We start from the raw sequence: 26179 nt of genomic DNA on the forward strand, positions 1-26179 counted from the left end.
ACTTGCCAGTTGCCCTGCTGAAAGATTATTGTTTTGTCTCTGAGCACAGGAGGCTTCCCATCTGTTGTAAGATACCCCCAGATGGGTGTCTGAACACAAGGTGTTGTCTGTGGCCTAATGCCTCTGACTAAAAGGTGTTAAAATGAGCTGACCTGTTTGGCTAAGAACTTACGCAGGGTATTTTGCAGCCAGCTGGTATAAGCAAACCTTTCCTCTGCCTGGAGCACCATTAGGCACAACAGAGGAAAGGGTACAAAGTGCTACTGCGCAGGTTGATTTGCCAATGCCTGATGTTGAGGCTGGAGGAACTACTGTAACTAATAATAAAGTGAATAAGCTTAAGCAATTTCTTTTGTTGCATAGCAGAGAGAAAGGTTTTTAGTGCATTTGCAAGAAGAGCCCTGTAAAGAAAGAGAGCCTGCTGTAATGTCCCACGGCTCTTCGTCAGAGTCTGTAGTGATGGCACAAGGGGTAATGGGCTCAAACTTAAACAGGGGAGGAGATTTAGGTTGGATACAAGGACGAAGTTCTTCCCTGTTAGGGTGGTGAGGTGTTGGCACAGGTTGCCCAGAGAAGCTGTGGATGCCCCATCTCTGGCAGTGTTCAAGGCCAGGTTGGACAGGGCTTGGAGGAAGGTGTTGGAATTAGATGATCTTTCCAACCCAAACCATTCTGTGATTCCATGACTTGTGGGAAATTTAGGCCTGGGAAAATTTAGGCTCTGCCTGTGATATCTGGATTTAGCAAGCCTTGTCCAAGCCTCTTGTAGGAACATGACACTTGGAACAGGGAGCTCCTTGGCTGGACCATGGCATATGGTGCCATGGCCAGGCTCTTTGTGACCTGGCTTGGTCAAGGGGCAGCCCTTGAAGTCTGGTGGTGAGAGTGAAGAGCCCTGGAAGAGCTGGAGGAGGTGAAAGGCCATGTGTGCCTGATGCTGGGCTATGAAACCACAGCCAACATGTGCTCATGCTCTTCCAGCATGACTGATGCTGGAAAGGGTATTCTAGGAGCACTCAAAGCTTTGCATCACACAGAGTACAACTTCATTAATTAATTGCATGGTTAGATCTATGCCAATGATACTTAAATACCCCCTGTGCTTAGACAGTTATTTCAGATTAAGTACTTAATCCCTTGATTAACCTAAACCAAAACAAGCTGGTTTCCAGCTATAGGGTGATGTTTTACACACAGCTCTTTGCATCTACTCACAGGCCCTCATTTCAGCTGGAAGATGTCTGTTGAAGGACAGGGCTCTGGTCTGTTCTCACAGCTGCCCTTTAAATACCTGTATCATCTCCTGGATCTTTTGCTAATAGAAAGTCACAAGTCTTTGGCAGCATGGCTTGTTTGTTGCTCAGGTAAGATCTACCTCTTGTTCAGTTCATTGAGAGCTCAGGTGTGAGCAGGTCACTCCCTGTGAGGAAAGGCTTATCTCCATCTCCCTGTTCTGCTCCTCTCTGTCTGTATGATGACTCTCTTGAATTGCGGGTCAGTGTTAAATCTGTTCAGCAGTTGTCAGCAACTTTTTTGGGGTTTTGGGTGTTGCACAAAGTCGCAGGCACTGCTCTAGAGAAGCTGGAGTAGGAAAACCTAAAGGAAAGGGTAGAGTGGTAACATGAATAGAGAGCTCTGATGGGAAGAGGTGCTGGATTGCTGTGTCTGAAGGCATGTGATACCATGTTTTTGGGAGTAGTGTTTGGTCATGCTTGCGCCCCAGGCAGGTCTGGAGATGGTCAACAGCAGAGAGCAAGCTGCTTCCAGCTTCCCTTGGGAAAGGCTGGGGCAAGCTCTGCTTCTCCAGGCACAGGCTTTCCTTCCTGAAGGACTGCAGCAGGATATGACTTTGACAAGGATGAATACTGGTGTTTGGGTACGTTAAGAGCAGGTGTGGTTCTTCTGTAGCTGTATCAGACCCATATAAACATCCTGCAGGGCTGCAGGGATCTTGGGCTGTGGGGCAGGTACAGGCAACTGGTGCTGGTTGTGTTGCCATATGCTAATCTCTGTGGGTCACTGAAGTGTGGTACAGAGCCAGGGATGTTCCTGTTCCCTCTGCCATCTACTATTCCCTCCCTCTTGCCCAGTATAAGGACTGGGGTTAGCTGTGCACTATCTCCAAAGCTCGAGGCTCACATGAGGTCACGCTTTGCTTTCAGAGCAATTTGGGATCCCTCAAAATCCCCTGTGAGTGAAACCAAACCAGCCCTGGGCTGGCAGGGGGATTGTCCAGCTTTGGGCCTGCCTTTTCCTGGCTGAGCATGCCCTGACCTACAGCATGTGCAGAAGCAGGACCTCAGAGCTAGAAAGCAAATACATCATTTTTCCCTTTGTTTAATTAAATGAGAGATCATGAGTTAATCGCTTCCAAGCGCGTATTTTCCTGCAGTGCCTGGAATGATAATCCTGTGCACTGCGCAGTAGGAGCTGCTTTGGCTGCTGCAACCGCAGAAGGGCTGGGGGAGCACAGGGAGGCATCTGGAAATGATTCTCCAGCTCAGTCTGTGGAGCTCCACTCCCTGCAAGGCTGTAGGAGTTGGTTTATCCTCAGACTCCGAAGACGTTGTGCTCCCATGGGGATTGTGCAAGGGATCCCATGGGGGCATGCAGAAGGCACCTTGCTTTCAGAGGTGCAGCCCATTGAGCAAAGCTAGTCTGGGTGAGCCTGCAGACGCTTTCCTCCCCAGTGGAACAGGGTGCTGTGCTTTTCTCCCTGAAAAGCAAAGAACAATCGCCCAAAGAGCAGGTAGAGCTGTTCCTGGTTATCTCACAGGAAGGTGGTGTAATTAAAGCAGCAGTGGGAATGCTGACCTCTGTAGCTGCGCCGCTTAATAGTGCGTTGTTGTAGCTCAAACACCCAGAGGCAGGCAGGGTGCCGAAGGCAGGCGCCCTCCTCCCAGCCTCCCTGGAGCAAACGGCAGAGGGGGGAGCTGGCACTTGCTCTGGGAAGATTTTTCTCTCTTGAACTCATTGCCGCTGTGATTAGAGAGGCTCAGGAAATGGGGCTGGGCCGGTTCTCCTCCCTGCAGAAATGGAGTGGGAAATCTCATATTTTGTCAGAAAAACAAACCTTGTTTTTAGCCAAAAACCTTTTTGAACAGCGAAATGTCTCGTTTTTAAAGGCAAAGCGGTCTCGTTTTCAGGTTTGTGTCAGAAGTGGAAAGGCTTCATGGAAAGCCCAGGGATCTGTTTTTACTGGAAATGAGGTTTCTGATGTCAGCTGAGAGCTGAGTAGCCCCAGCCAAGAGGCACGGCATGGCAGCCTTTGCTGGCAGAACGACCAGCTCTCCTGGCCCTGCTTGTTGTGCCCCATCGCAGAGCTGGCTGGGGGCCACGAGCAGCCACTACCTCCTCCCCGCCTTACTGCTGTTTCTACTTTCCAGTTCTGGGGTGTGGAAGGGTTGGGTTATCTCTTCCCCTCACCTCTGAGGGCTGTCCTTTCCTCTCCTCTATTCTGCATTCACAGTATGCATTGGTACCTGGGCAAGGGGAAGAAGGTGGGTGCATGCAGGATGTGGCCAGGCTGAGGGCTGCTGGCACAAGGAGGGTGAAGCAGTGGGAGCTCCTGTCCAGGCTCCTGCTGCACAGTGACTCAGAGCTGGATGTACCACGGGCACCGCTTGCTCTGCTCCACTGCCCAGCTATGCACCTCGCCCTGCCAAGCCACGGCAGGCACTGGGTTTAACTGGGGCATTTTGGGATATGTAGTTTCATTCTTCGGCTGCTCGTTGGAGGTCTGCGTTTCTCAGAGGAGAGCTGCAGATCCTTTAGGCTGAATTTCTGCTGCAACACCTCAGGGTGTTATATGGGCCAGTCCAGCCTGCAAGAAAGGAGCCATAAGTCATGGGTTAGTCAAACAGTTTGGTCTCTCTGTACTGATGCTTTTTAGGAGTCTCCAGACAGCATTTGGGCTGTCAGCGGGAAAGATCTGCACGTCTTCATGTTCTTGACCAAAACTCAGTGTTTGAGAGACAAAATTTTTCAGCAAGGTTCTAACTTCTTAGCAAGGTGCTTGGGTGAGTTGTAGGGAAAATGCTGCCAAGGTTTGCGGGCCCAGGGGTTCTAGCAGTGTTGCAGTCCTTCCCCACGCCAACTTGCATTGTCCAGAGCCATTTGGGTTGGTGTCCCGGGTCCTCACTTGGAGGGTGCAGGTATTCCGATGCCATGCAAGGTGTGTGGCCCTGGGGATCTTCTCTCTGCTCACCGTGCAGGCTGACTTCTTGTTCTCCAAACCCATAAGAGGCTCTCCACGGTTCAGACTTAATTGGCGAGCAGCAGGTCTCAAAGAGGAAGAAGCTGAGTCCTGAGTCAGAAAGAAATGCAGTACAGCAGGAGTTCCCGGTGGCTGGAGCTGCTGTGTAGCTCTCTGTGCACACAGAGAGGCAGAAAACTGCACCTAGAAAAGCCCAAGAAGCTAGTGGTTACTCCAGGTACCTCTTGGCAGGCTCGTCTCCCATCCCACAGTGGCTGCTTGCACCAGGAGAGAGAAATTTGTCCATTGGCCAGGATTCTAGCAGATCCCAAGTTGTTCTTCTTAGTTCTGGCTTGGGGTCTTCTGCACAGGCACTCGTAACCCCACCTCTCCCTGACTCCTGGGTCTTGCTGCAGTCTGTGAAGGGAAGATTGGATCTTAGGGCTGAGCTGCAGAACTTTGCCGCAGGTCTTTATTGCTCTGTTCACTTCACTGGCCCTGCGGCTCCTGCTGTCTGCAGGGCAGGGAGGGCAGCCCACCCTACCCCACTCATTTCTGCCCCTCATCAGACCCAGGCCCTACTGGGCTCTCTCTTGCTCTCCAGGCAGGATCATGCTGACTGGTTTCCATCATTGTTCTGCCCACTGAGCCCAGCCCGTCCCCACGTGCTGCTTTCCTCTTCCCTCTCCCCTCTCCATGCTCCAGAGCTGGCTCCTGGCTGAGCAGCAGTGAAAGCCGGCATGGCCGGATATGACCTTAACCTTGGCTTTATTTAGCACCTTGATTTATAGAGGAGTTATTTTAAAAGTGTGTTTCTCTTTTGGGAGGTGTGGTGAGCATGTGGTGAGTGGTGGCAGTGAGCTGGAGTTCATAGGTCCCCCCGTGCTGCTGACAAAGAAGCATTTGAGTCCCAAGGCGCTTTCTGCTTGGGGAGATGCTCTCTGGCTTGCTTGGAAAGCACTTCTCTTACTGCTTGTGCTGAGTGCCTGAGAAGGAAACAAGGGTCCAGGACCTCTCCCATGAGGGGAATGTGGCAATCCTGTTGGAGACAAGGAAGCCTGGAATTTGCAGTCCCTACAGGAGGGTGCTTTCTCCAAGTAGGGTCCTGTGCTAGGCTCTTTCAGCTCTTGGGAGTCACTGTGGCTGTAAGGGCAAGAGTGCCCAGGCAGGAGTACCCTCTCCTTGGATCCTTGCTGGGTTTAGCTTGTCCTTCTCCTCCTCTTCAGGTACTCACCTCATCCTGGGTCGCAGAGGCTTCTCCTCATGCCTGTTGGGGGTTGAATCATCTGCTTGAAGTAAGGTTTGTGAGTGGGATTGTCTGTAGACTCCAGGTGTATCAGACCTCTGGAATAATGGAATACAGCCTGGTTTGGGTTGGAAGGGACCTTAAAGTTCATTCACTTCCAACCCCCTGCCATGGGCAGGGACACCTTCCACTAGAGCAGGTTGCTCCAAGCCCCGTCCAACCTGGCCTTGAACACTGCCAGGGATGGGGCAGCCACAGCTTCTCTGGGCAACCTGTGCCAGGGCCTCAGCACCCTCACAGGGAAGAACTTCTTCCTAAGATCTCATCACAATCTCCCCTCTGCCAGGTTAAAGCCATTCCCCCTTGTCCTGTCCCTACAGTCCCTTGTCCAAAGCCCCTCTCCAGGTTTCTTGTAGCCCTTTTAGGCACTGGAGCAGCTCTAACGTCTCCACTTAAGGAGCCTTCTCTTCTCCAGGATGAATAAGCCCAGCTCTCTCAGCCTGTCTCCAGAGCAGAGCTGCCCCAGCCCTCGCAGCATCTCTGTGGTCTGTGCTGCCTCAAGCTGGTTCATATGAGTTCCCTGAGCCTCCAAACCACATGTGTGGTAGTAGGCAATGCGCGCAGATGAGACGTGTGAGCCTGGCCATCTGCACTCCAGAATTGAACAGCAGGACCATGGGGCCTCTTGCAGGCCTTGTGGCCCTTTCCTCAGGCCACTCTGCAGTCTGAGAAGTTACTTAGTACAAATATGCAGCCCCATCCCTGGGACTGAGTTGGTTTCATGAGTCCATGATGGGAGGTGAATCTGCTCCTGGTGTTGCCTCCTAGTTCATTTGCAGCACGTGAAGGCTGCATTCTATAGCTGCCCAAGAATGCTGGTGCTACAGTCACATCAGTGTGACAGGACTGGGAATTTGCTCCCTGTTTGGGGCTTTTTTTTTTTTTTTTTTGAATTAGCAGAGCATGATGGAAAAAAAAAAAATACCTCTGCTTTCTACCAAATGGTAGTGGTTTGTCGTGGTTTAAACCCAACCACAAACCTCATTCACTCACTCCCCCCCCTTCTGGCCCTCCCCCTGCTCCTGGAGGGACGGAGAGGAGAATCGAAAGGAATGCAACTCCCACGGGTAACTAAGGTATAACACAAATCACTACTGCTACCACCAATAATAATAATGATAAAGGAAATAACAAGGGGAAAGAATACAACACCTCAACACCAGCCGACCGATAACTTGCCCCACTCCCCCCAGCCTAACACTGACCAATACCTCCTCCAACCCTGCAGTCCCCTAGCCCTTCCAGGTCACTCCCCATTACATCCTGGGCATGACGTGCTGTGGTATGGAATACCTCTTTGGTCAGTTTGGGTCAGGTGTCCTGTCTCTGCTTCTTCCTGGCCTCTCCTCCTCTCTGGCAGAGCATGAGGCTCAGAAAGTCCTTGGCCAGACCAAACGTTTGAGCAGCAACTGAAAACATTGACGTTATCAGCTCTCTTCCCAGGCCAAAAAATGAAAACACAGCACTGCACTAGCTACTAAGAAGGAAAAAAATGACTGCCACTGCTGAACCCAGGACAGGGTTAAAACCTTCTCTCTGTCCCATTAAAGCCTGCACAGCTATCACGGCTTCGAGGTATGATCTCAGCAGAGAGAGATAAAGCCTCTTCAGCAGAGTGCACTGTTAGCGCTGAACTCAGCAATGGCTGCAGGCTATGGTTATCCTGCATTTTACTAAAGGAAGGACAATCTAGGACTTGGTTTATTTTAACCATATAAAGGCTTTTTGATTTGGTGCCAATGTTAATAATTGTCTTGTGAAGGCTTTGCTAAGGCAGCAGGAATGGTGTGAGAGCCTTCGAGCGATGCACTGACTCATGTTTAAATATTTTTACTTCGTTTTATTTGCAATAATAAACTTAATTTTTTTTGGGGGGGTGGCAGTGGGGGAAGGGTGTAATATGTGAAAGCATTTTGCTCAAGCAGGGTGCAGGGGCAACGATGGCACAGAACCAACCCAAGCTTGTTTTGACTGTTACCTGTGGAATGCGGAGGGTTAGAGGGGGGTTGTTGTCAGATGCTACCAGCAGTAACACTGCTGTGGTAGTGCTGGGCTCACTGTGGTGGCTGATGCTGGGTGGGAGAACACCCAGGGGAAGGCCAGTTTTGCCTGCAAGGCCACAGGCACTTGCTGGGGCAGGTTGGTTCTGGAGAGGTCACTGGAGCTGCATTTGCCTTCAGCTGGCTGTGCATGTCTTCTCTGTCATTCCACAAGGAACCGCGTGTGATATTCAGTGTGTGGTGTCAAGATTTAGCAGTATTAGGTAATGTCTAATTGTGAGAGGCTTTGTGTTAGGCTGGGTACCCCTTTCCCTAGCCTACAACTCCCTCCATGCCTTTTTTTTAGTAGGTGCAGGATACCATGTAAAAGGAACATTCCTTATTTGGGTTGTCTTCTTGAGTCTGTACAACTCATCCCACAGTTCTGTCCTCTGCTTTCTCTTGCAGAACTGTGCTGAGTTATCCCCTTGTATGCTGTGTAGAGAGGTCTTGACCAGAGCTGTGCAGGAGCTGCGGGCTGCTGCACAGAGCAGGCTGTCAGCTCTTGGCAGTTTTCTCTTGACCTCCATGATATCTAGTGGCGGATTTTCTCTGAAGACCTGTTCCTGTAGAGAAGGAACTTCCCAGCATTTCGTTTCACATAATGGATTAAAAGTTAAGGGTTTAAATTGTTTTCTGGAAAGCTTGTTTAAAATAGCCTTCTCCTTCCATTTGGGATTTGGGTTAAATGTTCAACCCTAGCATTCAGTGCTTGGAAGTGTGCACACAGCGCATTGCCTGAGTGTCCTCACCTCTCCTGTGCAATTACAGAATCCCAGAATCTCCTGGTTTGGGTTGAAAAGGACGTTAAAGCTCACCCAGTTCCAACCTGCTGCCATAGGCAGGAACACGTTCCACTAGAGCAGGTTGCTCCAAGCCCCGTCCAACCTGGTCTTGAGCACTGCCAGGGATGGGGCAGCCACAGCTTCTCTGGGCAGCCTGTGCCAGGGCCTCACCACTCTCACAGGCTCTCCTGCAAGAAGGCTTTACAACAGTGCAGGGAGTTCATATTGTGCTTGAAGCACCCAAGCCTCTAAAGAAGGAATTTAAAGATCGTTATGCTGTGAGAGGTGGGAAGGCTTGTGTGAAGAGCATCTGGCTGCAGGTCAGTTCAGGCTTGCTGTGAGACTGCTGTGTCTTCTCAAACCAGTGGCAGTATCTGGAGTGACGATCATATTCTCCCTTGGAGTGCGAGAAATGAAATGGTTTGCTTCCTCCCTATCCCTTCATCCTGGTGTTCCCCAGTGGCTGTGTAAAAGCTGTTCTGGCGCTGGTTTGTTTAACTTTCTACCCTGATCTTGCTGTGTGTCTGAGGTGTGTTTTCAGGCGTGTCCATCCAGCTGTTCCTCTTCTGGAGGAGGCCGTAGAGCTTCTGGGCCAGCGGCTGAAATTCTTTTCTTGTCTCTAGTAAAGGGAGGTGGATTTGGATCAGATCTGGCCAGACACCTGAGTAAACTTTCATTTGGTTTTGTAGCAAAACTCACTCCCACTGGCTCTAAGTTAGCCAGTGAGGTCCCCTCTAAAACAGTGAGGAAAGGCAGGATCCTGAGCCTCTCTCCAGACGTGTACAGATTTATTTTGTTTACTGTTACTTCTTGGCAAGCTCTCTTGATCTACACTCATGCAATAGATCACAATTTGGCCTCTAGCACTGTAATTGCTCCTGACACTGAGGGCAAGCTGTGGCCGGCAGGCTCTCCTGAATGAAGGTGGAAGTAGGGAAGCCATCTCCTCTGATTCCCGGGCAGGAAACGGGCATCTTATGTATGGATGCGCATGCTCAGGCACCAAAGGCAGCCGTGTTCACACTCTCCTCTTGTGAGGCATCTGTCCCTGCAGAAAACTCCTGGCTCCCAGAGTGTACCTTTCATGAGAGGCAAACAGCTTTTAATAACAAGGAATTGCGTTGCAGAGTGCCTTCCCCGAGTACCAAACAGCTTATCCTGTGCAGGACTCCAGAGCACAGCAAGCTGAGGAGCTTCAGCCCAACTCCCTTTAGCCCACTGAGAAGAGTAGCGCTGGGCTTTAATGTGCCCAAGCCCCACGTATAGGAACTGCGGTGCTGCAGGTCCGTCCATCCACCCCATGATACTGTGTCTCGCTTGCACGCACTCACGTGCTGCAGTAATGGTTTAGCAGCCGCCCCACCCAGCACAGGCAGGAGAAGGACTTGCTGCGTAAGCAAAAGCTGGGAAACCTCGCTGCTGTGCACAGCGAGCGCCGCGCTTGCCTTACAGGAGAGCTGTGCGGTGTTTACCTGGGGTCGCCAGATGCCAAAAGGAGCGAGCAAGGACAGCGATTTGCTCCTGCTGATCTCTCCTCCTGCCCTTGGAGGTGGCTGCGCTGCTGGGTGTAGGGCTCGCCAGGGCACCCATACCGTGATACCGCTAACATTTCCTCTCGTGGCAGGACTCAGAGTCTCTGGACGGCTGCATTCAGAGTACGTTATCGGCACTCTACCCTCCGTTTGAGGCTACCGCAGCCACTGTTCTGTGCCAAGTTTTTGATGTGGTGGAGAAGACGTACCGTGGGGATGGACTACGCTACCTCATAGACTTCCTGATTCCAGCCAAGCACATCCTGCAGTGCGTTCAGCAGGATGCCTGTGTGAGTACATCATGCTCTCTGAGGCCTGCAAAGGCGTTCTTGGAGAGCGAGCTTTCTGCTCTTGTATGTAAAGCGGCTGGCAAAAAGCACACGCGTGTGTATGGCAGCCCAGGTGGGAGGGCATGCAGACAATTAGGAAACAGTTGGGAAACTGCAGTTGAAACTTAACCGTGCAGAGATCAGATGTGGAGCGGTGCCCTTGCCTTTGGTAACTGGGAACTCCAAACAGAAGGCTTAAGGGATTCAGCAAAAGAGGTTTAGTGAAGCATTTGCTGGATATGGCTGACTCAGGTGGCTTCTAACCGCAGCCATTGCCTGGCCCTGTGGATGAAGCTGTTGGGCTCCTGCCGCTGGCAGGAGGATGTGTGGGGCAAAATGCTGCCAGTCAGTGTTTTTCCCAGAACTCCATCTCTGCTTTGATGGTTGCTGGAACGGTCACAATGCTCCATAGCCCCAAGGAGTCGCGTTACATTTACTGCCAGAACGAGTCCAAGATTAATGTGCGTTACTGTTGGGAGTCTGAAATGTTAGAAACAATGAGTCAAATGCCTCCATCATAAACTTGGCTCAAAGTCTGCATGAAAAAAAAACCCCAACAACCTAAAACTCGGATTTGTTCTAGCCTTTTTGTCTCTGAACCTCAGGAGTGTGTGCAGCCAGGCTTTTGATAGAAATCTTCATTGTGGAAGGCAAGAGACTTCTGAGAGGAGGAAAAATATAAAATAGAAACTGAAAAAGTCAGTTACCCATTGACTCGAGGGGAAACGCTGGGGGAGGAAACACTCATCGCACAGGATAGCTCCATGTAACAAGCACTGGAGCTGGTCACCCTGCAGGTGCTGTGGTGCGGTGTTTGTCCTGCTGTTGTCACCCTCTGACCTGCAGGATGGGTGCCAGTGCTGGGGCTGTCCCCTGGGCACCGGGCTGGGGCTGGTGGGGCCATGGGCCCACTATGGGCCATGGCTGCCCTTGGGGACAGGGGTGTGGTGGTAGGGCAGGCCTTGTGCTGCCTGGCAGCCAGTGGGAGCACAGCAGAGGCTGCAGCAGCCAATGGGAGCACGGAGCTGTCTTGGTGTACATGGTGGCCTAGGGGCTGTTGAAGTGGGAGGTATTGAGGCAGTGGGAGAGGTGTGAGGTGGTGAGCTCTGGGGTCCCTGAGGTGGGAGAGGTGTGAGGTGGTGAGCTCTGGGGTCCCTGAGGTGGGAGAGGTGTGAGGTGGTGAGCTCTGGGGTCCCTGAGGTGGGAGAGGTTTGAGGGCTCCCTGGAGGAATTCAGTGTGCTGGTGGCCACCCCTCATGCTCTAGACTGGAGCATGGGCCCAGGGGATGTAGAAGCAAGGGGCCTGGTGGTGGCTGAGGTGATGGTCTTTTGAAGAGGGAAACCAGTATGGTGGGGCTGTCCTACACATGCAGCACTGCTTGAGGAGGTGGGACAGGAGCTGTGCTTGGAGCCACCCTCCTGTCTCAGGCCCAGGAATGGGGGACACCTCAGGATCTGCCCAGTAGCCACAAGATTTGGGGCTGGTGGGTGTTGTTGGGGCAGCCACGTCCAGTAAGGGCTCAGCATTAGGTATGGGGAGTTTTGCTGAGTTGTGAAATGACCTGGAGAGTGGGCGACAAGAGGCAGAGTGCAGGCACAGGCCTCTCAAAGAGCACAACTGGGTGCCTTGAGCCTTTTATCCTTCCTTGTGACCCTTTCTGGCCTTAACTCATGATTTTGTACTTTCAGACTCTCAGTACAGGGAGAGCAAGGGAAGCTCTAGGAGCCTTGTACTGTCTTTAGTGGTGGGTCTAGGCAATTCCGTATTTTATTTAGAAGTCTGCTGGTTTGAATTTTTATTGCTGAAAGTTCTTTCTTTCATTTGTTGTGGACCCCTTGTCTTCCCCAAACCTCCACTATGTGCACCTTCTTTTGTCTCCACTGTCTTAAATCAAAGGACTATTTCTTGTTAGTTGTTCTTCAAGAGTTTTGTCTGCCTTTTAGAGAGTCTAAACAAAAAGAGTGTTTCATCCTTAGTTTGTAGTTCAGCTGGTGCATGTGAGAGTTTCCTAAACACACTAAAGGGGAAAAGTAGCTCCTGTCTGAATGTCTGCTGTAGGAAATCTTGAGAGTGCTAGATCTTTTGTCAGCCTCTGCAGTGGCAGAAGTGTAAGTGGCTTCATGAAGTATTAGACAAGCTCACAGGCTTCAGCTGGGCATATTAAAATCAATAGCCTGTATGTGATCCACAGGGGCTGGAGAGGGGTGTGCCAAGGGCTCTGTCTGCTTAGCACAGAGTAAGAAACCAGGTTTTGCCCTGGCCTTCAGATGACATCCAGAGCTAAGTGGTCTGTTGGTCTGTTCCAGTCTAGCTAGCCCTGTAGCTCAAGGAGCTGCCATATTTGTGCCATCTTTATCACTAGTGCCCAGCTCTTTCCTCAGAGGCAGCTTTATTGCTGGCTGCAGCCACCGGGTGTAGACTCTGTTCCTGGCACTCCTCTGACTATCCTGGTTTGGCTCAGGAGTGACTGGACACGAGAAGAGCAAATACTTGAGCCTCAAAGTGAAATGTTAACTGAAATAAGCCTCTTCATGTAATCTTCCTTTTGAAGGTTCTTTATGGAGCAGGAGCAGTATGAGGGTGCTTCACTTCCAACATTCTAAAGCTCTCAAATATTTAAGCTGTTGAAGGACTTGAACTCTTGCTTGGATGTTACTCTGGCTCTTGCTGCAGTTTAGACTGTGTCTTTGTGGGGTTTTCCAGGAACTTCACTGCATTTTGCAGTTTGGGTTTCATGATCCTATTGCTGAGTTTTCTTCTGCTTGTCAGTCAGTAGGCAGGCAGGTCATCTAGGTGGTGAGGTGGGGTTTTGGATTTCTTGATGTATGAATGGCCACCAAATAGGTTACTCTGCATCCAGATTTTAACAGAAACTCCATGTCAGGTGGGTGCAGATGAAATTCAGCTTTGTGTTCATGCTACTTCTGATTGCATATCTCACCTTTCAGTCATATAAGCTATTGATAATAATTTAACTCTGTGCTGCAAGAGGTGGTCTGCTGAATTTAACTGTGCTGTATAAGAAAGGAGCTAGCTGGTAGAGCCATCTGTGTCTTAGAGACCAGAAAGCTGAGTGTAAAACTTGCATAGCTTAGCTCCCTGTGCCTTTGAGGGAAGCATAAGCAACTGTGAGTTACGTTATAGTGCTTTTAAGCTCTTAAGTTAATAGAAAGAGACTAGAAAGGGAGATGGGTCTGCTCTGAGTTCAAGGTTAGAATATAAAAGTAGTATTAATATCATCCTTCAAACGAATAAAAACTGAAGTAAGACTCAGTTTAGTAGTGGTGCAATATGAAGGCACAACAGTAAGGCAGTTGCACTGGGCGAACAGAAATAAAACTGCTGTGACTGAAATGGATATGGATTTGACTGTATCAAAGAAAAGGGAGTGGCTGGAATCCTGGAACATGGAAGGAGTTACCATGTAATGCTGAATGTCTGGTAACAGGGACTTTTATTGAATCTGTTAAATCAGGTCTAATAACAAAATACAGAGAACAAACTGAGCAGGTAACATGCATTGAGCAAGGACTGAATTAACTGACCCATTAAAAACTGGGTAATGTTTTTCATGTGCGAGGTAATGCAAGACTGGCCTTTTCCATAAATCATCTCTCTCCAGAGAGAAAAGATTCATTGTCTCATCTTTTCCGTAAAGGATTTATTACAGAGTCATATGGAAAATGAATTATTGTGCCAAAGGGATGGAGGTTTATGCAAGTATTGCAAGATGGGTAACAAACTGATGAAAGGGAGGGTGTTTGTGCTGCACTGAAAACTGAGTTGGAGGCAGGAGTCATGAGACACACATTACTCCTCGCCCATAAACTTGGCATAAAAAGTAAGAGTGCACATACAGCAGGTATTTGGGATTAAACCTGTTTGGGAGACACGAGCAATGACCTATAGGAGGAGGGAGATAACTGTATTACACAAGAGGAGCCCTAAAACTTTGTACTTTAGTTTTTATAGCAGCAGACTTGAAGGGCCAGCCTGTGCCTGTCTCCACAAAGCAACAGGGAGGATTTCTGATGGGAGCTGGCATTCATCAGTTTGGAAAGAACAGTGAGCAGGTGATGGGGTTACTAGAGGGGCATGACTGGAGGACATGTGGGATATTGGTTTTAAGAGGTGCTTCTAGCACAGCTGGGAAGTGTTGGTGCTGTTATACATGGTACTTGGCAATACTTTACATGATGGAAAAGAGGAACAAAGGAAAAGGTATCACTAGGGAGGCACTTCAGGCAGGCTGAAGAGATGGTCAAGGGAGATGGGCTAAGGTGTTGTGACATGGCTTAATGATTTTAAGCAGTGGGAACACATCCAGAGAATAAGCTCCAGCGCTGAGGAGGAGCAGTTATTGAATTTGAAGGATGATTTGGGCTTCTAAGCCTCTGAGGTACTTTGCAGCAGGTGCAGTGAGGATTAAAAACCTGGCTGGGCTGAGGAAAGTAAACCTTGATGAATATAGGAAAGAGGTTACTTGATGCCATTACCTGTTGTTTCAAGGTGTGTGAGGACCCAGGAGGTTTCTTCCAGTTCTGTGGTTTCTCTGCTATATAGCAAAATATTTGATTTAAAGGTTTGGGGTTTTTTTTCCACATCTGTCTGTTCTTCAATTATATTTTTATAGCTTGCTCTGTCTGTCAAGACTTCCATTTGGCCATGTAAGAGAAACAAGATAAAATGGCTGAAGTCTGATGCTGCCAATGTCTTTGGGCTTTCAGATGACAGCTTTCTAATTTAGGAGTTACATCTGGTACAGGTGAATCCTGTTTAAGCCCTTGTCATGACAGAGAAAGATGAAATTAAACCATGAGTTTCATAATTATGTCATGGCTTAATTGAAATCTTACTTTACCCAATCAGAATCAAGTTCAAAGCAGTGATTTTATTTTTTTTGAAATTATCATAAAGGTGTAAATAATTGAGTCAAGTCAGTTCAGCCATGAAACTTAATTCTACTTGATTGGGATTTGTGTGAGACTTGTCCTGTGTGCTGCTATGTTTTTGGAAGGAGGAAATCCCTTGTATGTGAAGTGCAGCTCCTTGCAGCTTGCTGATGGGGCTTACTGCCTTCTTTCGCTGTGGTTTTGCTGTCCTTTCCTCACTTGCTGCCTCCTTTCTCCTGCTTTGTCTTGCTCTGCAGTATCTCCTGTTTGCTGGTAGGTTGCAGCCATCCCTTGCTGCTGTATCCCGTGTAACTTGTCTCCATGCATCTCATGTAGGCTCTTGATAGCACAAGATGAGTGATGTGTTTTACCTGGCTCCATGCTCTCTAATTTGGCTTCACCAAAATTAGGTGGAACGTGCTGCACACTCCAGCAGAGCACATGAGGGAATAAAAACAAGTCCTCAGACAGACCTTGGCATTTCCCTTCTGCTTTCCTTCGTCAGCAAAGCTTTTCATTAGTCTGCTGGAAGGGAGGTGAAGACCCACCACTGCTTCACCAGGGGAAAGACATCTTGTGGTGCCAGGCTGACTAATGTCATCCTGTGCAGTGAGGTTTCTGCAATCTATAGGCTTCATCTGGCAAGTCTGTATCGAGTGTACCTGGTGCAACCTAGAGCTCAGTGTGGATGTTCTGGAATTGATGGGTGTTATTTGCCATCTCTCCTAAGGCTGTGGGTGGTCTTTAGTTGTGGACAGTGGGTTTTGTTGGTGCATTGTAAGCAGACTGCTTTTTGCCTGTGTTTCTGTAATGGCACTTGGTTAGGGATGCTGTATGGTGTGGATTTTCTCTTTCTTGGTCAGTCCAGTTGGTCCAAATGAATCATAAATGAGGCAGAGACAGTCTCCTGACTTTGGCGCTTGGAGGTGAGAACTCCTGATTATGCTGGGGTTCTGGGGCTTAGACCCTGCCTGTCTGTGCTGACTCATCTTTAAAACAGGGCTGAAACTTCTGGGAGTTCATTGGTTCTTCTTCAGATTCTGAGATGATGCTGGCTTGAGTTGGTAGCTTTTCTTGTTTCTGCTTTTTAAAGAGAAGACCTCAGAGTGGAGAACTCCCGTACAGGAATGACCAAAGACCCTAAATTCAACTGTTGTATTGCTACAGCTGTGAAAGAGAAGCATTGATCTCTCTTGTCCAAAAGCTTGAGCTGTTCCTGATACTGAAACTCTCTCTTTTCTCCATAGGCTCAGTACTGTGGCTTGCTGTTTCGCCACGAGGGCTGGCCCCTCTGTATCCATGAGAAGATTGTAGTCCAGCTGGCTTCCATTGACTGGCGAATCTTGAAGCCTGGTGACTTCTACCTGCAGGTGGTTCCCTATCTGAAGAAGTCTCCACGTATTGTATTAAAATGTTTGGCAAAAGACAAGCATAATGTAGAGGAAGTCTTGATTCCAGAAGTTTCCTATACCTCTATTTTTACTCTGGAATGGTTGAGTACTTTCAATGGAGAGCGGATGGGTATAGCACTGGAAAATTGTTTACTAACCACTGATGATAAAATATTTCGTGTCCCCTGGGATAAAGTGGTTAATCCTGAATTTATAAATAAACCAAAAATAATTGAAAACAGTATCATCTCTCCAGAAATTACAGAGGAACATTCAGTTTTGTGCCTCCCCATGGACTATGCTTTGTGCAGTTCACCAGACCTAAGATCTCAGTATCTGCAGGAAAAAAGTCCAATTCAAGACAACCTGGTCATCAGCAGCACAGCTCCCCAGTTAAGTGAAGCTCTTGTTAATGGTGTCTGTACAAGTCCTGTGCCTCTAGAGAACTTGAAAAGTGACCTTGAAGGCGAGTACGTTGAACTGACAGAAGTTTCACTGCCCAGGTTTGGGGCACAAACAGGCTCTTCAACGCAGTCGCTAGCTTTAAATTCTCTAACTCAGCCCAGAACAAGAGTGAATGCATCTAAGGGCAAGCACAGGTTCATCGTCATTCAAGACAGTACCTACTGCAAGAACATAATTCAGTCAGCACTTATGCAGAGGGAGCACTGTCAAACAGACACCCCGAGAACCTCTTCTGCAGATATTCTCAAAAATGTAATTCCGTTGGAAAGCTGCAAACTGGTGGCATGTGGAGAGCTCTCTCCAGAAGGTCAGCTGATACCAGGTGGCCCTAGAAACATGGGAAATAGCTTTCCTGGGGCTGAGTCTCCTGTCTGCAGTGCAGAAGATTCATCTGCAGAGCAGGAAATCTGCAGTGAACACTCAGTTGATTTGAGATATGCGCTGTGCAGCTACAGTGATGTGTGTGCTGGAGACAGTGTCAGCTGCAAAGCACAAATGTCTGGTGCTCCTGGAAACATGGAAAGAGAAAGTGATGGTCCTAGTGGAAGTGCTGATGTTGAAATATCAGAGCAGAGCCCAGAAACAATTGTAGATGCTGCTGCTGCTGTGCAGAAGATGATGGTAGGAGCACATGGAGAACCACTGACTGAGGGTCAAGATGAGGTGGCACAGATCTGTGCCTCTCCTGTCTCTGTCTCAGAGTCTTTGGGCCCACACTGCACACTGAAGAAAGGTTCTGATATTTTTTGCCAGAGTGGAAGTGAAAGTGTTGTACCAGCCCAGGCCACTACACTCCTTGTCACACCTGAGTGTTCAGATGTAGGTGTGGAGGGAGGCTCTCCTTCAGGGAACACAGCAGATGCAGAAGTTGTTGGTGCTTGCTTCAGTGATCAGGAAGCAAACCTGAGTTCTCCATTAAACCCTCCAGAACAGAACAAAATTGAAGTAGATGAATTTGAGCTGGGAAGACGGGACAGCCCAGAGGAAGTCAAAGAGGCTGAACAAATACTGCCTGCAAATGGGAGTCAGACTAGTCAAAGTCCCTGTTCTGATGAAGCTCCTACAGATGGGCTCTTGTCAGGTGGTGAAGAGCAAAAGGTCTCTACCTGTTGGCATAAGGAAGCTGAAGAAGTCACACTACTCCAAGCTGCTCTGTCAGCAGAGGGTGATCAAATGGCAGCACAATTAAATAGCAGTGACAATTTGATGGACCCTGATGCACAAGCAGAAGGCTCAGGTCAATCCAGAACCCAGAGGTCTGGAGAGGGGTGTGAGGAACCACAAGGACAAATAGAAAGCCATAGCTGTGAAAGTGAAGAGAACTGTGTGCTGAACCCAGAGCATGTCACAGTACAGGACTTGCAGGAAGGAGAAGAGAACCAGGAAGGTTTTTCCTGTGGGAAAAAGTCAACTATACCCTTAAAAACGCTGGAATCCATTGAAGAGGAACTGGAGGTTGGACCACTCCCAGCAGGACCCACTAAGGGGCATATGGAGTCCACTATTCTGCACTCCCACCAAGAGGCAGCTTCTGGAGCATCATGTCCTGAAGGTACAGCGATTGGGTGTGAGTGTGTTTATCCATTTGATAACATGGGTAGAAAGCAAAGTCTTCGAGAGGCACTGCTGACAAGTGTCTGCTGGGAGGCTTTGGGCTAATAGCAGAAAATAGAGGAAGGTGGTGAAGTTGTGATTTTTGTGGTTTGAAATTAGCTTTCTCTTCCTGGGTGGGTTTATGTATATGTTTTGTTCAGTAATTCTTTACAAATTTACATTGTTACAGAACACAGTTCCAGTGTAAGAGACGTTTTTCAGTTAATTTGATTGCTGGTGACATCCCCCCGTTACATACACCATGTGCATGTTACGGATGCATGAGGATTCATGAATGCAATAGAGATGTGTGAGAAAATAATGTCTTAACCGTACAGGTCTTTTGTAGTTGAAAACTGGCTTTAGGAAGGTGGTTGTGGCAAGAGGAAGCAGCATTGGATACCAAAGTAAAATTCTAGTTGTGTAAACATGACCTGAAGATCAACAAATGTGTGTGGTGGTAACTGATTTAAGAAGCAAACTGCATATTGAGGGGTTCCTCCTTCTTCCCACCCTTCGCCTCTGGCATGCTTTCTTCAGCTTGGTTATGTTTCAAGTAGGAGCTGTATAACTCCAGTGGGAGAGCACAGAGAAATTCGGTATCTAACTTCATCTCAGTCTGTTCAAGCAGGTCTTGCCTAGGCTCCTGTGCTGGAGCTGTGTTCTTTCTGAAGGAATCAAAGAGGCAACCTAGGCATCTCTGCTTTTTGCAGCAAGCCGTAGGCAGGCAACTTGTAACCGCACGGATGTGATGTTGGCTCTGCTGAGTCTGGCAAGCTGTAGATATGCAGATCCCATGGAGGAGCCGGTGTGTGACGGGGGTGGTGGAACATGCCATTCCAGTTCAGCAGCTCTCATTCTCTGAGACCCCTGGCTAGGAGGATTACTTGGATTGGGATATTGGAGTGAGGACTATTGAGAGGGTTGTAGGTACAGATCTACATTGCTAAACTCTGTCTGTGGAGGAACAGGTCAAGAGCTGGTTGGCTTGGGACAGGCTGCCAGTGTAGTGCTTGCATTGGTCCTCAACTGTGGATAGAGCCTGTATCACCGCCACAGCACTGCTCCATGTGACTGCAAACGCAGCTGCTTTCTCAAGCATCCAAAAGTCACATTTTACCCAATGCCTTACTGTGACTTCCTAATGGAACTAAAGTGACTGTTGATCAAAATGAAATTTCATTAACACCTGCATCAAAATATTTTAATTCCATAATTAGGCAAACCTACAGTTGCCAGGTATTTCTGATACTTCTGACTCCAAATATCTTAAGAGGGCCTACAAGAAATCCGGAGAGGGACTTCTTACCGTATAAGGGGGAATGGCTTTAACCTGGCAGAGGGGAGGTGAAGATGAGATCTTAGGAAGAAGTTGTTCCCTGTGAGGGTGCTGAGGCCCTGGCACAGGGTGCCCAGAGAAGCTGTGGCTGCCCCATCCCTGGCAGTGTTCAAGGCCGAGTTGGGCAGGGTTTGGAACAAGCTGGCCTAGTGGAAGGTATCCCTGCCTGTGGCAGGCGATTGGAAGTGAATGAGTTTTAAGGTCCCTTCCAACCCAAACCAGTCTGGGATTCTATGATACTTCTGGAGTGACAAGCATTTCTCTTCTGTGAAGCTCAGAAGTTTCTTTTTCTAAAGTATGCATCCTTCTGAGGATCTACCACCATAAGCAGAAAAAGAGAGGTCCACTTCTGCTTGTCTTTAGGGGGTGATGTCAACTGGGGGCTATATGTCAGTAAAGAGCCACACCGTTGATATCCATTCTGGCCAAGCTGAACCCAGCTTGATTTTGTTTTTCTTAAGGACTGGACCCCAGAAAGCTGGGCTGTATTGAGTGCTGAGTGCACAGAGAGTCTTCTCATGATTCCAGTGGCTGCTTGCTTGTTCTGTGTTCCCATCTGCTCTGTCTAAAATAGCTGGTGTGTGAGACAGTAAGTGTGATGTTCTTCCTGTTCCACAGGGTGAGTCGTAGCAACGGACCTCTCTGGGTTATGTGTGGAGTTTGTTCTTAATGAAAGACAATTTAAATGTTTCCAAGGATTGAGCCTTGGAAAGCCTTGGAAATAAGTGACATCAGTGGCTCAGCTCTGCTGATGTTAAAATTTGGCATTGCAGTTAGAAAAACCCTTGTTATCTCAGAGTTTATGAAGCCAAAGGAACAAATCACTAGGAAAACCTGCAAACCAACCCCTCTTTAAGGCACAGGGGCAGTTCAGATATCTGTTAATGCCATGAGTATTTCTTAAACACTATAGCTGGGACTATAATAAGCTTAATCCATTTGATTGCTTTGACATTCAAACAGGCCATCCTATTATCTAGCCTCATTAAACCCTCAGAGATAGAATAATAAGATAATTCAGAGATAAAATTATGAAGTGGGGCAAATGTCCTACAAATGGACTTTTTCTCTTCGAGTCAGTGTCTACACAAGTTAAATTCTCCATAACTGTGTCTTGGTGGGGTCATTTTCTTGCAATGATTGGAAACTGGGTATTTTGCCTAAACTATAGATAACAACAAGACTTAAGCTTTACTGGGGCAGTTGGGAGCTGCAGTTCTCAGCAGTAGTGGGCAGATGTATGATTTGCTCTGTGTGAGATGGAGGAGCTTTCTTGTTACAACAGACACTAGATTATGTCAAAATACACATAATGGAACATTGAGTTTACTGTGTCTGCAGGTTTTTCCTTGTCCCTTAAGTCTCTCTCCCTCCTGCCTCCCACTGAGCTAATTTTCTGCACAAGTATGGTCTATAACTTCGAAAGATTTTGTGTCAAATAGGAGCTGTTTTGAGTTGGCTTAAAATTCGCACTGGTTCCATTCACAGATAATGTAACTGCTGTTTTCTTCTAATGACTAACCTGAAGTGAAAGTGAGTTTTGAAACTTTGCAGCTCTGGAAAGAATCCCTATATTTTGGGGGTGGAAAGTATCTTGATAGCAAGGAATTGGTTGAAAAGCCACACTGGGGCATATTCAGCAGCACCTGCTGGGGCGTTCCGTTCCTGCTCTCTGTTACCACATGATATTAGCATAGATGATACTGGTGCCGGGGCAGTTGGCAGGAAAAATGCTAATGTCTCTTTGAAATGCACACAAGCAAGTCCTCCTCTACCACTTCCTTGACCTCAGGGAAAGGAGGAACCTACAAACACGGCAAATTCAGATGTCCCAGCTCCCAGTTTGCTTTTTGATGTAATCCTCCACATTCTACAATTTCCTCTTTAGTAAGTGCCTCTACTCCGCATTGCAAATAACAAACAGTGTTCTGGGGCCTGTGTGGAGAGAGGTGGTGTCTGCAGAGCTGAACTGAGCCCGAGAAACTTGGGGAAGAGGTTTGTTTGGGTAAGATGGACGTAGTCTGGAGGTTGCATGACTCCAGTGAGGTTTCTCTTGGACTGAAAAAAGCCCCAGCACCAGGACTGTACTTCTCTCATCTAGCTTTGGAAGCTGCTCATTTCAGAGATATCCAAGGCAGGGCTGCCATGTACATTTGTGTCTTTTTCTTGCCCTAGTGGTACCTTCACTACGTTCAGTTTCTTGTCTTTAAACATGACTTTCTGGTCTTCTTTGCAGGCTTTCTGCTTTTACTGCAGATTCCTTTACCACAGACTGGGTGGTTCTGTTTATTGTCAGGCTTAAAGCACCTTAAGAAGATGACTATGTTCTAGAAAGTCTGTCAGTTTTTCATGTGAAACTTTTGGGGCACAACATATGTGACCCTGTGAACTTCAAGATACCCCATTTACAGGAGATCGGTGCTCCTCTGAAATACTGCTTCAGGAAGATCTAACAGTGTTGTCCAAAGTGATTGACCTCTTGCATCGCTGGAAGGTGAAGGCTGAGGTAGTGCTAGGAACAGAACTGAGCTCTGCTACATACCAAAACCTTGCAGAGCCCTGAAGCCATCGCAGCAGTTTACATGGCCAGATTCAGCAGATGCCAACCTAGGTCCCAGCAATGCTCCCTCAAGAGGGGTGTTACCTAAAAGTAATGAGCAGTGGCTCCGCCATGGCCTCAAAGGTGCTCTGGAGCCCCTGCTAGTTTCCCTCTGCCTGTCAGATAGTTTTGCACAGTGAGCCACACTGCTCAGGGCACTTCTCTTTCCCACTTTAGCGGTTTTGAAAGCAGCTGGGCCTGAGTCTCAACCTGTAAATCTTCATTGCTAAAACTTGTATCAAAAGCCACTTCAAGGACTGCTTTGTTCCTGGTTCTGCTCTTTAATGAAGTATTGGAATCTGTTAGTAAATAAACTGAGTCAGGTGTCAGCATTGTTGATGTAGCAGGAAGGTAAGATGGTTGAAGTCAGTTTTAAATAGCAATTAAAATGTCTGACTTCACAGCAAGCAAATAAATACACCACTCTTATTTTCCTAAAGAAAGGTTGGTTTTTGTTGCTGGATATTGAAGTATGGGGGTTTACAGTGAAGTACAGACTTTTCTTTAGTCTGTCTTTCTGGCAAGCAGTGGGATAGTCTAGCAGAGTACTTAGGGTGCTAAAGACATAGTGTAGAAGATGTATGTTTTGTTGAAGATGTAGTTTTGACTTCTAATCCCTATGATGTTGGGAAATGGAGAATACTTAACACAGTAGGTGGTAGTGTTTTTTTGTTTTGTTTTCTCCAACTACTTTTACGAGAGAATTGAAACTTGATAAAACTAGCATTAATATCATGGAATCTGAGAATGGTTTATGTTGGAAGGGACCTTATAGCTCATCCATTCCCAACCCCCTGCCACGGGCAGGGACACCTTCCACTAGAGCAGGTTGCTCCAAGCCCCGTCCAAACTGGCCTTAGCTTCCATGTAGTTGCTTAGGTATTTAATTTTAGAATTAACTGATTCTTAAACTTGTACTTTACAGCTGAGGTATTGGGCAAAGGCAGCATTTTCTCCAGTTCTCAGACAGAGCTGATTAGTGCAATCAGCCTCTTCTTCAGGGTTTTAAAGTGAGTTCCTGACTTTCACAGTAACTATTAATTAATGTCTGGACAAGCAGAAAGAAGGTCTTTTTTGGCTGATTTTCAGTTGACTTGTCAGCCTCCAGTTGACTTCATATTTTCAGGAATTAATCTGAAAATGGTGTTCGGGGAGTAATTCTGCTCTGGAGCAGCTCGCCCTGTCAGAAGCTGGTTTATCACTGCACTGTGCTCGAGCTGCTGGAGCTTGGCCGGGGACTTGTGCTGTGCCAGACGTTCAGGCTGTGAGCGGACATGTACTGCTTGATATGTTACCTTTAAAAATTACTTAGACTACAGTAATCCTGATCTTAATTGAGGTTTTGTACCTTGCAAACTTCACAGGTTTTTTGGGGTTTTGTGGTTTTTTTTTTTTTTTGTTCTATTTTATCGTTGTTGTTGTTGTTTTGAGGGTTTTTTTTGTTTGTTTGGGTTTGTTTTTTTTTGGGGGGGGGGTGTTTGTGTGGTGGGTTTTTTGTTGTGTTTTTTTGTTTGTTTTTGGGTTTTTTTTGTTTTGTTTTGGGGTTGGTTTTTTTTTAGTAGAATTACAGTGATATTAATGTTTTAGAACCAGTTTGGAACATGCCTGCTACCAGTGTGAGGAATGGAGGGTGTTGGGGGTGGAGGAATTCCTCCTCAGTCTGGTACTCACCTGGGACCTTCTGGGTAGAGCTCTGCTCAGCTTCTGACTGCTGCTTGTCTTACAGGGGTGGTGTCAGAAGTGGTAGAGACTAGAAAAGAAGCAACTGGCGCAGATGTGTTGAAACCAGTGAGTCAGGTCAGTCCCCTGGAGGAAAACTCAACAGTCGTTACTCCCCCAACATCCCCAGCTCCTGAGGCTGTCTGGGGTAGTCGATCTGCACCTACCATAGCCAAGGATGTGAACCCGGAAGTGCTCAGGAGTGGAGTTGCCTACCTGCCTGGTGAGTAGCTGAGCCAGAATGTGCCTGGTAAGTGTGATTTGTGAGAGGGCAAAGGAGATGAGCCTCTGCTGGCAGCACTGCGGGCTAGTGCCAGTTGCACTTGTTTCACCCCAGATCTTTCCAGGACCAACACTTCTTGAATTATCTAAAATTTCTGGATGGGAAGGACAGGAAGTAGAACTTCCCACTCATGAGAGTAATATTAACTTGCTCCCAGGACTCTGAAAATGTTAACCAAGCACCTCTGAGTCAGAAATGCCAAATCTGTGGGCTCATCCCAGTAGTTCAAAAAGAGAAGCGTGAGGGTGCAGCTAATGATGGGCTGGTGGGCCTGACATCAGACCTGGTCAAAACGGTAGGACCTTGATTCACTTGGGAGATAATTAAAGGATGGTAGATGTTATTTGACAGTGCTCTTGTAAAACCAGTTTTATTCTTGGTAATTAGAAGTTTGTTTGATTAAATGTAGCTGCCTAGATATAATAGATTTTTAGAAAACATTTGATTGCATGACACATAGTGTCATATCCCAGGGAGGTGTGGCTGAAGCAGCATGTGGGATGAACAATAGCGTAGCTGAGTATCAGATGACAAAACTAGCTGTCAGAAGAGGACTTTGCAGAATTGTATTGCTGAGACCAGTTGCAGGTCAAACATTATTCAGTGTTTACATCTGATATGGGAGCTCCCTTCCAACCTGAACCTGATTCTATGATCTCCTGCTCAGTGCTGGGGCTGCAAGACCAGCTTTGACCTGGGAGGTGTAAAGGAGAGGGGATGACTAGCCAGACTAAGAAAGTGCTTTTTACCTGTGTGTACTGAGGGTGATGCCTCTCAAATAGTTTGGGCTGTTCTGCTGCCTCTGTTATAAAAGGAAGTGGTGAATTTTGGAGATGGTGCAGGGAAGGGTGACAGCCATTGTGTAATTGAATTGGATGTCTTATGGCAAGAGACTGGGAAGTTGTTTATCTTAAAATCCTAGAATGGTTTGGGTTGGAAAGGACCTTAAAGCGCATTCAGTTCCAACCCTCTGCCACAGGCAGGGACACCTTCCACTAGACCAGGTTGCTCCAAGCCCTGTCCAGCCTGGCCTTGAACACTTGCAGACAATTCATAAGATGATTGAGAATGAGGTGAAAACACCTCTGTGCAGGGAAGGAGGAAGGGAAATAAGATTTGCCCAGTCTTCTCAAAAAAAGTGAATGAGAAACCAACTGCAGGGCAGAGTTGTGGTACACTCAAACATGTAACTTTGCCTAGGGAGATAAATTGTTAGAACAAATTGCAAAGGAGAATTTCTAATCTTTTGGTCTGCTGAGCAGGTTGGATGTTCTCATACTGTGTACAACAGCCAAAAAATCACAGGGTTTGAGAGAGGGGTCTGTCAGAGAAGCTCATAGTCTGTGCTGTTGAAGAAGCCCGACTGTGATCCAATGTTCTAGTTGTTTCCTTTGTCATAGAGTCCTACCAGAAGTGTACAGCTCTTAAACATGGCAAATGCATCTGAGTATGGGCTGAAGATATGTATCCTTGAGGTGCATTTAAGATGCAAGGTTTGGGTTTGACATCACTTCTATGGGAGGAATCATGTTTTCTGTAGAAGCAGTATCAGATTTGAGTGACATCTTTGATCTCGTGTGTCTCCTTGGGTTTCAGTGGGTAGTCCTGAGGGAATGTACTCACCACTTGGTTAGATGCTTTCTGTTAGACCTTAATAATGATACATTAATTACATTAGAAGGGATAACTTTTATAAGGTGTAGTGAGTAAG

At 47.6% G+C, this 26179-nt stretch overlaps 1 protein-coding gene across 6 annotated transcripts in view; it reads left to right on the forward strand.

The window, feature by feature from the left end:
- Positions 1–26179, forward strand: part of PLEKHG4 (pleckstrin homology and RhoGEF domain containing G4) — a 97191-nt gene that overhangs the window by 14162 nt on the left and 56850 nt on the right. For all 6 annotated transcript variants that reach the window (XM_065662023.1, XM_065662026.1, XM_065662027.1 and 3 more), the window contains exons 2-4: positions 9950–10147; positions 16327–18487; positions 24193–24408. In XM_065662023.1, the coding sequence (XP_065518095.1) occupies positions 9950–10147; positions 16327–18487; positions 24193–24408 (2575 nt within the window). The remainder of the gene's footprint in view (positions 1–9949; positions 10148–16326; positions 18488–24192; positions 24409–26179) is intronic.

The sequence above is a fragment of the Lathamus discolor genome, chromosome Z, assembly GCF_037157495.1.
Source record: "Lathamus discolor isolate bLatDis1 chromosome Z, bLatDis1.hap1, whole genome shotgun sequence".
Lineage (NCBI taxonomy): Eukaryota > Metazoa > Chordata > Aves > Psittaciformes > Psittacidae > Lathamus > Lathamus discolor.